This window comes from Rutidosis leptorrhynchoides, chromosome 7, assembly GCF_046630445.1.
Source record: "Rutidosis leptorrhynchoides isolate AG116_Rl617_1_P2 chromosome 7, CSIRO_AGI_Rlap_v1, whole genome shotgun sequence".
NCBI lineage: Eukaryota > Viridiplantae > Streptophyta > Magnoliopsida > Asterales > Asteraceae > Rutidosis > Rutidosis leptorrhynchoides.
Window position 1 is genome coordinate 352,875,340 of NC_092339.1, and position 12,489 is coordinate 352,887,828.

The 12,489-nt window shown below is 34.6% G+C and overlaps 1 protein-coding gene and 1 pseudogene across 1 annotated transcript; both read left to right on the forward strand.

The window, feature by feature from the left end:
- Positions 1 to 896: 896 nt before the first annotated feature.
- On the forward strand, positions 897 to 6,731 carry LOC139857607 (SNF2 domain-containing protein CLASSY 3-like). Its single transcript, XM_071846422.1, has 5 exons — positions 897 to 957; positions 1,187 to 2,520; positions 2,953 to 3,096; positions 3,377 to 5,264; positions 6,550 to 6,731. The coding sequence occupies exons 2-5, from the start codon at positions 1,240 to 1,242 to the stop codon at positions 6,555 to 6,557; spliced, it is 3,321 nt and encodes a 1,106-aa protein (XP_071702523.1). The 5' UTR covers positions 897 to 957; positions 1,187 to 1,239; the 3' UTR covers positions 6,558 to 6,731.
- Positions 6,732 to 7,005: 274 nt separating this feature from the next.
- Positions 7,006 to 7,127, forward strand: LOC139860799 (U5 spliceosomal RNA; annotated as a pseudogene).
- The last annotated feature ends 5,362 nt before the right edge of the window (positions 7,128 to 12,489 follow it).

Here is a 12,489-nt window from a genome sequence, read left to right on the forward strand (position 1 = left end):
CTATTATATAACACACACAAAATTATTTAAATTCAATGTTAAAAAAAAATTAATACAATACTATTAATTTGAGACTGAAAGAGTATTTTTTCCTTCATCTCAGTTTTATTGTCTTCGGACAAAAAAACACAAATTAAGAAAATTCATTATTACATTATACATTTTGCAAGTTAACTAATTTATTCATTTTTTTTATTAAGAGCAGAGAAAAGAACTTTACATCATTATTTTTAAGGACATAACAAATATTTTAATCATTATTTTATCTATTCATAAAAGTGGACGATATTTTTATTTTTTTTTAAATTAAGACTGATATAATTAAGATTGATATTTGTATAGAGACAATAAATAAAATGGTTTCTTAAGCCGAAATTTTAGGGACAGATGGTAGTATTAAGTGGAACACTAACCTTCATCTTCACAAAACGAACGACATGCATATAATTAAACTTGTAATAATTTTAAGGTTTATAAAAGTAGATTAGTTAATATTAATACATTATTATACATTAATATTTAATAGTGAAGAGTTAATTCGATAAGGAGAGAGTAAAAAAAAAAAAAAAGGAGAAAAATTTGTCGAGTCTATTTATTTTTGTAAATTATTCGAATCTCAAACAAACCCTGATTCCGCTTTACAGGTAAAAGGTACAATGCTCGATGCACAGAGTATTACACCTGAACTGCATAACTAACAGAGTTATGTTTGGTAGGCCCACCATAACTTTTTGAAGTTCTCTCTCTCTAAATACGTAAAAGATTTCTTTAAATAGCCAAGTCAGAAATTTTAGCGCGTTTCCCTCTCTCGTGAAAGAATTACAGGTCAGTAGATTCGTCACTTTTGTCATCGTATCTCAATTTTTTATTTCTCATAATTTTAATTTGATTTTTTTTTTCAGAATTTAATTTGACTTCCGATTTCAAAAGATTTCAACGACCGCCGCGCTTTTTCCGGTGAGTAATGCAGTATCTAATCTATCGATTAATAAGTTTAATCAATTTTAGGTTTAATTTTGGCGGTTAGGTTTTTAAGCTATAGTGGCTATTGAATCGCCGTTTATATTTTTATTTATTACATTATATAGTAGTATTTAATTAATTTAATTAATATCAATTTAGTTTTACTGTGTGTTCGATTGACTTTTAAGCTTTAATTAATGTCTAAATTGAATTGATGATTTAGGTGTATCTGCATGTTGATTGATTGAAGTGTGTAATGAATTGAGTAAATAAGTGATGGATTTTTCGAAAACGAAACTGTATCAGCGGACACGTTCGTGTTATGATAAACTTTACGCAGAGAGGTGTAAGAAAAAAAGTGGTAAAAAATTGAGTGATAGAAATCAGGTTGAAGCTAGGGTTGATGAGAAATTGGGGAAAAAGATAATAAAGAGTGATAAGAAATTGAAAAGAGGATTATCTTTGAATAAATGTAAGAGTGCAAGCCAAAATAGTCTCATTGATGAGATAGATCTTGATGATGATGATGATGATCATCATCATCATCATCATCAAAGTAAGGGGAATGTCGAAAAGGTTTGTCGAAGTGTGAAAAAGAAGAAAAATATTGGAAAAGGGATTTCGATTTCGGATAGGGTTCGTACGGGAAGGAAAAAGGAATTGAAGAAAACAGTGAATAATGATGATGCTATTTCGTGTTTGGGTGATAATGTCAAGAAAGGTAGTAGTAGTGTGAGTTTACACGATGGTGGTCTTGTTGATGATGTAAATGATGATGATGATGATGATGATGATGATGATGATGATCATGATGATGATGCTGTGGTTTACTTAGGTGATGATGAGGCCTGTTTAGATAGTTATGATCCATCAAATAGTTCTCGTGTGGAAAGTAATGAGGTGAAGATGATGAGTCCAGTACAGTTGGACTCTGTTCGAGCAGAATCTGATGATCTTAACATTGATGATTTACAAGGATTGAAGTTATCTGAAGATGATGAAGGTCATGATCCAAAAAAGGTGGACTCACCTGATGATGATAATCATGATGATAATGATGATGATCCAATACTTATTTTGAGTTCATCTAGTGATGGTGAGGATAATGGTGACAATCGGTCTACTGGTTTAGAGACATCAACAATCGATGATGACCAATTTTGGCAAGAGGTTTCTAGAAAAGTATATGATGACTGTGAATTTAAGCCGGGGGCTAGTAAAAAACGACGTGATAACATGTGGGTAGCTAATGATGGGAGAATAAAGAAGAGAAGGACTGACACTGAAAAGCATAATCAGTTTGGAGAAAATGTTGATGTTATTGGGATATTAGCTGATACGTTAAAGGATGGGGAAAAGGTGCTTAAAAGTTACATTGAAAGTCCTCATGTAGAAGAAGTTCCTGTTAAGAAAGTGGAATCGTATATTTTTAAGTTTGAAGATGAGGAGATTATAGAACCAGAGAAATCAGAAATCGATAGTGTAACGGATGGGCTTTTTGAGGAGATGAATGTGTGTTTGCAGATTTCAGAAATCGGTTGCTCTGACACATCTATGGTAAGTATTTGTTTATATAATCAGATATATATACATATATATAATGATCTATACTATAGCATACATAAATGATTTTGTGCATAAAGTTCTTGTTGTGGCCTGTTTAGAGTAGTTTTCTGTCTCTGAGTAACTTAATCTGATGAGTACTTGTTCATGTATCAGTAACTAATTCATTGAAAATGTCATGATAAGATTATGGTTAAACATCATTAACTAATTCAGTATTGACTTAATGGTATGCATCACAACCTGTTATTAGTTATGGTATTATGATACATACAAGATGCGCTAATGTTAAAATACAGTTTAGGCAAAAATGCAAAATGTTTTAACATGGTTATTTTTGTTTTATCATGTTTTATTGACGTTCCTGTTTATAAGCTTGTTACGTTTCAATAGATAGGTAAAGTTAGGATTTCGTATTATGTGCAGGTTAATTGTGTTGATGGTGACTGTATGTTGAATACGTTGTGTCGACAAGGACAACATCTTCTCACTATTAATGATGAGTACGGGATCATTTGTAGACGTTGTTCGTATGTGGAGATGGAAATTAGAGATGTTTTACCCCCTCTGGTTAGTCAACTTTTTCTTATGCATGTACATATAATCTATACCTGGCAAACGGGTCAGGTTGTTTGGGTCGGTTTGGGTAATGGGTCAAAGTGGTTTTGAGTTGAAATGGGTCATGGGTCAAACGGGTCATATTTTTAACCGGGTTCAAATGGGTCGGGTTGGGTAACAGGTCGAAACGGTTCATAGGTCAAATGAGTTAAAACTGTTCATGGGTCAAAACATGTGATATCCAAACAGGATGTCCTGTTTAATATGTTTTTTCGTGTGGTTTTATATGCAGATTAAGAATGGAAAGGGAGGGCACGGAAAGCATGAATTTGACCAAGAAAAAACCGACAACGTTAAATTCTCTGACATTCAGTTATCTGACGCTCATCATGATTCTAAGGAGACAAAACACGAGAAAGGGACCGTTTGGGACTTGGTTCCCGGTGTTAAAGAATCCATGTATCGACACCAACGTGAGGGTTTCGAGTTCATATGGGAGAAAGTAGCTGGCGGGATTTATATCAATAAGTTAGAAAAATGTCTTTCTAATAGTGGAAGTGGATGTATTATATCTCACGCCCCGGGAACCGGAAAAAGCCGTCTCGCGCTCGTTTTTCTCAAGGCGTTTTTGAAAATGTATCCCGATTCGCGACCTTTAATAATCGCCCCTCGATCAATGCTCCTTACATGGAAAGAACAATTTGAAAAATGGGATGTTAATTTTCCATATCATAACTTGAACAATAACGAGTTGTCGGGAGACGAAGATATCGACGCCGCCAACTTTCTAAAACGATCCGGACAAGCGAAATCTTTAATCGGTAAACGTTTGTTAAAGTTAATTTCTTGGAAGAAAAAACCAAGTGTTTTAGGGCTTACGTATAGATTGTTCGAAACCCTAGTCGGTGAAGAAGGTAAGAAGAAGAAAAAAACTTCAACCAATCATCAAAACGAGAAGATAAAGGAATTTTTACTTTCAGTCCCTACACTTTTAGTTCTTGACGAAGGACACACCCCGAGGAACGATCAAAGCCTTATGTGGAAAGCGTTGGTTAACGTGAAAACAAGTCGGAAAATCATTCTTACGGGAACCCCTTTTCAAAACAACTTCGACGAGTTGTTTAACACCATGTGTTTGGTGAACCCTTCGTTTTCATTCGGGATTTCGTCTTATAAAAAACATGGACGAAAACACAATTCAACACGAGGGCAATGGGATTCGATCACAAATTCTGTGAAGAAAAATCGACTTAAATTAGACGAACTTAAAGCCATGATCGACCCGTTTGTTCATGTACATAAAGGAGAAATTCTTCAAGCACAACTCCCGGGATTAAAAGACGCGTTGGTTGTTTTAAAACCCACAAAAACCCAAAAAACACTTTTAGGAATGATGTCGGGAACAAGTCAAACGTTAGAGAACAACCATATCATGTCGTTAATATCCGTCCATCCTTCATTGCTTCCGGAAGGTTACGCGCGTGACGATAAGTTTAACCAATCGCTTGACCGGTTCAAAAACGACCCTCGTTGTGGTGTTAAAACCGAATTCTTAATCGAACTTATTAGACTAAGTGGCGCGTTGAATGAAAAAGTTTTAGTATTTAGTCAATACATTAAGCCACTCGAATTCATTAAAGAGATGTTAAAAACATACTTTAATTGGACCGAAGGACGAGAGTTTTTGTACATGGACGGACAACAAGAAGAAAAGCATAGACAAAATTCGATAAATACGGTCAACGATCCGAAAAGTGAAGTCAAAATTCTTTTAGCGTCTTTAAAAGCGTGTTCCGAAGGGATTAATTTAGTCGGTGCGTCTCGTGTTGTGTTGCTTGACGTGCATTGGAACCCGTCTGTTGAAAGACAAGCGATTAGTAGAGCGTATAGACTCGGCCAGAAAAAGATTGTTTATGTTTACCATCTTGTTACGGGGTCAATGGAGGGTGAGAAATATATAAGGCAAGTTGAAAAAAGTCAACTGTCAGAATTGGTTTTTGCTTCTAAAAGTAGAGACGGGTCAAATCCTAAAATATCGTCGACGGTATCTGGTGACGAGATTTTGGAAGCGTTGGTGCAACATGACAAGCTTCAACACATGTTTGAAAAGGTGATTTATCAACCGAAAGAAGCGAATTTAATCAACACTTTCGGGCTGATTCAGTTAACTGACTCCATAGGTACAATGCTGTTCTTTATGTTTATTTATTTATTTAGTACTTTTAGTTCTGCTTTCGAAACCTAATTTTATTAATCTTTCATACGTATTTATATAACTTACATGAACATAGGATGCCAATGTATTCGAATATGGGCTGGCCTAACAACTCCAACATAAACTGTAATTTATATAGTTAACTGTAATTTATCCTTTTATGATCGTAGGATCTTGAGATCTTTGTATGATGCTATGTTGAGTTGATTTGTAGATGTAATTTTAGGAGTCCGATTTGATGTGCTTGTCGTAGTTAGTAACAGTCTCGATCTATAGGATTAATAATCTTGATATGTGTTGCCTCGATTTCGATTCTGAGTTAGATGTTAAGTTTTTTTTTTTTTTTTATTTTTTTTTTTATTTTTTTTTTTTTTCATTTTTGGTCTGTGTTTCTAAATCTTTCATACATATTTATATAACTTGTTGGCGGGTCAATTGCTCTAGCCATGATCTTTTTTTGAATGTTTTATGGAGACCTGCAAAATGATGAGTAGTGTGTATCGATGTATTTACGCTAAGCCTGTCAAACGGGTCGGGTTGGGTCCGGTTGTTCGAGACCCAAATGAGTTTGGGTCCAAACGTGTCTGGGTTGAACGGGTCTCAACATTCAAACGGGTCGTGTCTGGTTGGTTGAGGTCGAGACCCATTTTTTCTTACCAAAAAACAAAAAAAAAAATTGTTAATTTTTTTTATTAATTTTTTTTTTAGTAATTTTTATTATTTTATTACTATTTATAAACAAAAAAAAAATTACGGAGTATTATTTTTTATTAATTTTTCTATTTGTTTAAGCTTTTTATTTTTCACTTTTTAATTTTTTTTTAAAATTTTTTTAATATTAAAATGGGTTGGAAATGAGTTTCAATGGGTCTAGATGGACCTTCTAATATATTTATATTAACAGACTAACAATGGGTCCATATTGAACCCATTCCCTTTGTTTTCTCCAGACCCAATGGACCCAATTTTTGGTGTATGGGTCTTGATTGCCAAGTATAATTTACACATCTGTGTTGTTGTAATTTCTGAAAGTTTTTCCCGGTTGATTTCAATAAATGACTTGCGAAAACTAGAACTCATATCCTATATGAATCTTGTTATTGGTTATACTCCACATATATATTGAGTGTACAAGAAGCTTGAAGCTGTTTTGAGTTTTGAAACCTTACATTTTATATAGTTTTACTGTAGACAAAAGAGTATCTAACATTGAACTAATTCCAGTTTATTATATGTAATTGTGAATACAGATTTCTGAGGAAGCATGATGTTGGGACTTGGGATGATTGTTAGTCAGCACCAGGGGAGGGAAGGGGAGATACAACTGTTAGCTAGTAGTTTATGGTTAGGAGTATTAATTAACACGTGCAGTTTAGTTGCTTATTTTTATTTGTTAAGCAGATGGCTTTTAGAACGTTTAATAGTTCATGGTAAGGTGTATGTAACTTGGTAAATCTTTTATCTTTTAGTTATTATCATTATCAAGTACAAGTATTATCTTCCAGAAGCAAAATTTTTATCTTTTAGTTACTCGTACCATAAAAAAAGGGTACTTTGGGACAAAATAAAATAGTAGTTCATCGAATTTTGTATATTTAATCATTAAGTTAGGGGTAGGTGTTTTGTCCCACATCGTGTGGTTATTGTAAATATAAGTGATGGATCATAGTATATAAAGCAAGCAGCTAGACCTTGAGTTAGCACGCTGCCACGCAGTGAACACTAAGCGAACTATTCTTTCGCCTTTTACTAAAGAATACCGTGTGCCGTGTGTTCGCTGCAATCAGTGGCATACGCTTATTTTTGGAGTTTCTTCTATAAAAGAAGAGCTCCAACTAATTATCAGTTCCAAGTTTTCTATGTTAAAAAAGGCTATTTATACTTATACTGGAACATTAAAGATTAAAGATAATGTTAAAAGCTTTGTAAAAAAATGCTTTGACGTTAGTCTGGCAACTTAAATTCAATTCAATGTTATTATGCTTCTCAAAAGAGTTTGGCTTGCAATATCTCGCTTTTCAACTTTGTGTTTACATGTTAACCGCTACACTAGACGTGCATCCTTCCCGATCCTCTCGTGGGATATGAACCCGAGTTTTCTCATACGTTATGAACTTACGTACCACTTTAGTGAGTGAACAACTCGAGCCTTGGGACATACTCCGAGTCAACAATTTTGCTTTTCTGTGGCCCCTCTCTCAATCAAGCTTGTAACAAGCAAGTTTCTTCAAGTTCACTCGGTTTAATTTATGCACAGTTTTTTAAAGGATTTTACGGGATGTTTAGATACCTTTTTGTTTACACTTTCCAAAGAGAAGTGATTTTAGGTCAAAGATATCATCATGTTTATGCTCAAGTCCAAATTTTCTTCAACTGTAATACAATCGAGTATTCAATTCAAGTGATCGACTACTTCAAGTTCAAGTCTTACATTCAAGTCAAGTGTGTAAAGTGTCAAAAGTTATTTCAAGATAGTAGATTCAAAATGTCTTTGGTCAAATAATTTATGATTATAACACGAGCAACTCAAATTTACAATTAATAGTGGGTGTAAATTATGAGGTTGTCCGTGTGTAGTCTATTCGAAAAGGAAGAAGGACGAGTATTTTTAATTAGACATAATCTAGTGACAATCTCGTGACGGTTTTTAGACCCTCAAGACTAAATAATTTTTAACCTAAATGTATTATCAATATGAGTTTTGTTAGTATCTTACAAGTATATTATCTCGAAGAAAACAAATTGGGTGATATTATTATATTATAGAGATGGTAGCTAAGGCATTAAAAAGGACGCAACCACGTGGTGAACACAAAATGAATTATACGCAACCACGTGGTGAACACAAAATGAATTATTCTTTCACTTTTTGTTAGTAACTAGTGTTCGAACCCTCGCTTCGCGTCGGGGTTCGGTTTTCAATGTATTATATTGCGTTTAGTTTGTAAAATTATTTTGTGGCTAACGATGATATCGTTGAAGCGCAACTCGAGTCGAACTAAAAGGTATAATCCGTGAAAGATTTAAATGTTATTTTAAATTAACAATATATGTACATCTCCGCGTTTCACTATGGAATTGTCGACTTTTAAAAATTTAACACAAAATCGACGTGTATGAAAAGTACCTCAAATATTTAGCGTTTTTTAAAAAGCGTCTGATTTGCGTATAGTTAGTGACAGTGTGCTCCTAAAATTGTTTCGAGTTTAACGATGGTTTCAGAAAAATTTAACTCGGTGCGAGCGAGAAGATATGGCCCGTTGAATATTTGGGTGTAGTTTTTTTAAAATTTTTTTATGAAAATGAGTATTTGACACTTTACTCCCAGTTTGGGGGTCGATTTTAATATTTGAACAAACTATGAGGGTTTTAAAAAAAAAAAGGTGGAAAAGCGGGAAAAAGTGAAAGAACGAAAGCATCACTGGCGACTATTAATTTTGTTTGTCTATTAGGTAGTATATAAAGTATGTAGTCGATTTATAACGAATGAGAAGTTTAATGGTTAAAGTATAAAATGTTAAAAGTTTGTGATAAGTTTGTAAAAACCATAAAGTTAGCTTTTATATATTTTTTTGGGGTTAAAATGTAATTAAGTAAAAGAGTGGGGTGGTTTGTGAAACGTTTGGGTTACGAATATTTTTTGGGGTTAAAAGGTAAGTAAGTAAAAGTGTGAGGGTGATTTGTGTAGGTTTTGGGTTTCTATTCACTTGGGCTTTGACTTTTAGATATAAGGTATAATTTAGTGTAATTGAGATATTTAATTATTCACTTATTCCTGAGTTTGGAGATACGAATTGTATAATGATTCCGGATCCAAAAGAGGTTTCCTTACTTCATTTGTAACTATGATGGTACTGTGTTCTCATACTAGGTGCTCGTGAGTTCTCATGTGGGTAATTATCTTGTTTTATTTGCATGTTGTGTTTAATTTTCATATCTACTTGAAAATGAAGAGAAATGTAAGTGGAAAGATGAGCTAAAAGACAAAGTCAAAATACATGAAATGCCATCGCGTGACTTTCACATGTAAAATTTTAACGGAAAAAAATAACGAACTTTATAGACAAAGACCACCGATGATTCAAGTGCAAATCACATGGAACATCCTTAACGAAAAAAAATATATGGACGATGAGTATTATACGATACAGACCACATGTAACGACCCGTCAAAATCGCTATTGACGCGGCACGTTAATCATTGATTCCACAGTGAGGTTTTGACCTCTATATGATACGTTTTGATAAAATATTGCATTCATTAAAATAAGTAACTTTCTAAACATAGAAAGTTATAAACATGTGGGCAAGTGCTTAGGTATAAGCAAAACCCCGAAATACATAAGTCTTTAATTTACAGGTTGACATCACAGTCCAATTATTTATTACACAACGCAGTTTTATTTTGAATGCAATAAACTTTGTACAAAGCATGAGAGACTCCATGCAGGCAACAAGCACATCACAGCGGAAGCATTCTAAGAACCTGAGAATAAAACATGCTAAAAAGTCAACACGAATTTTGGTGAGTTATAGGTTTAATTGCTCGAGTCATAAACATATATAAAGATAGACCACAAGATTTCATCAAAAGTTAATAGATTCTACGTAACAGAGCACCCTGGCAACTAAACTTAACGCTATAGTGATAATTACCCCATTCGTTTTAATACACGCAAACCAACGTGTCTTAAACTCAAATAACATACGTCCGTTAAAAGGCTAGCGCTCTAGCTCGGACGGGGATGTCAAGCCCTATGGATCCATATACAATTATTCGCGCCCACCAGTCCATATCCTATGTACTGGCAGCTACTAGTTACCAAAGCTAAGGGATTTTCGGTTTAACTCAGTGTAGAATTTAGTATGTACTTGTGTCTTATCGCGTTTAAAATAAATTGCATGTATTCTCAGCCCAAAAATATTTAAAGTATTTAAAAAGGGAGACTATAACTCACAGTTCAATATTGTGATTCAATATTGTAGGGAAATAGCGTAGACGTAATGATGGTAGACGACTGTATGGTTGGCCTTGGATTCTAGAACAATACCCCGAACAATACCCAATATTACCTTAGCTTGAAACGGTTTGAAACCCGAATTAAAATACCCTCGTAAATACCTTATTATTATTAAACTTAAATTATAATATTAAAATTATAAATATCTTATCGTTTACAGAAGGAAGAAAAGAAATTGGGGTGAGTAACTCGTCGAACAAACTGGCGTATTTATAATACTTTTTCATTTACTGTAGCTCATGCGATCGCATGAGTTTTCAGTGTTTTTGCCATGCGATCGCATGGCGTTTTGTTTCTAGTTCGTCGACATCAAATAGTGCTACTGTAGCAATTCACTGTAGCAAGTCAATTTTACTATAGCAATTCACTGTAGCAAAGTCAATTTTACTGTAGCACTGTAGCAAAGTACGATTTCACTGTAGCAAATAGTGTTTTACTGTAGGAAAGTCGTTTTTACTTGTACATATACATATATACATACATATAATTGTTCATGAATCGTCGAGAGTAGTCAAAGGTAATTGTATATATGAACAGTTCTAAAATTTTGAGACTCAATCTAACAGACTTTGTTTAACGTGCCAAAATAATAAATCGTATAGAGAATTGGTTTAAATTAGTCGAAATTTTCCGGGTCATCACAGTACCTCCCCGTTAAAGAAAATTTCGTCCCGAAATTTTTGAGTAGTACCTGTTTCATGAGCGATATCAGTGAACAAATGTGGATACTTTTGCTTCATTTGATCTTCACGTTCCCAAGTAAACTCGGGTCCTCGTCTTGCGTTCCAACGAACTCTAACTATCGGTATTTTGCTTTGTTTTAATTGTTTGACCTCACGGTCCATGATTTCAACAGGTTCTTCGACAAAATGGAGTTTATCATTAATTCGTATTTCGTCAAGAGGAATTACGACATCCTCTTCAGCTAAACATTTCTTCAAATTTGACACGTGAAATGTGTCGTGAACACTACTAAGTTCTTGCGGTAGCTTTAATCGATAAGCAACTGCTCCAATTCTTTCGGTGATTTCAAAGGGTCCTACGTACCTAGGACTTAGCTTTCCTCGTTTACCGAATCGTACAACGCCTTTCCAGGGTGACACTTTCAACATGACTTTGTCGCCCACTTGAAATTCTAGCGGTTTTCTTCTTACATCAGCATAACTCTTTTGGCGACTCATGGCCGTTTTCAATCGCTGTTGTATTTGAATGATCTTTTCGGTGGTTTCGTGAATAATTTCTGGTCCAGTAAGTTGTCTTTCTCCTACTTCACTCCAACAGATAGGAGATCTGCACTTTCTACCGTAAAGTGCTTCAAATGGTGCTGCGTTGATGCTCGTATGATAGCTGTTATTGTATGAAAATTCTGCCAACGGTAAGTGTCGATCCCAACTGGTTCCAAAGTCAATCACGCATGCCCGTAACATGTCTTCCAATGTTTGTATTGTTCTTTCACTTTGACCATCTGTCTGTGGGTGATAAGCGGTGCTCATATCTAATCGAGTTCCCAATGCTTTTTGTAATGACTGCCAGAAATGTGATGTGAATCGGGTGTCGCGATCAGATATGATAGAGATGGGTACACCATGCCTGGAAACTACTTCCTTCAAATATAGGCGTGCTAATTTCTCCATACTGTCTGTCTCCTTTATTGGTAGAAAGTGAGCTGATTTAGTTAGACGATCAACTATCACCCAAATAGTATCATGACTACTTGCAGTCCTTGGCAATTTCGTAATGAAATCCATAGTTATTCTTTCCCATTTCCACTGTGGAATTTCTGGTTGTTGCAGTAATCCTGACGGCTTTTGGTGCTCAGCTTTGACCTTTGCACACGTCAAACATTTGCTTACATAAGTAGCAATTTCTGTCTTCATATTAGGCCACCAATAAAACTTCTTGAGATCGTGGTACATTTTCCCGTTTCCTGGGTGAATTGAGTACCTCGTTTTGTGTGCTTCATCTAGTACTAGTTGCCTTAGATTACCATATTTTGGTACCCATATCCTATCAGCAAAATACAGGGTTCCATCGGCTTTTACCTCAAGCTGTTTTTCTAACCCTCTGCTCATTTCGCCTTTTTCATTTTCTTCTTTTAAAGCTTCTAACTGTGCTGCTTGAATTTGCTTTGTGAGATCGGTACGAATTGTAATATTCAAAGCTCGGACC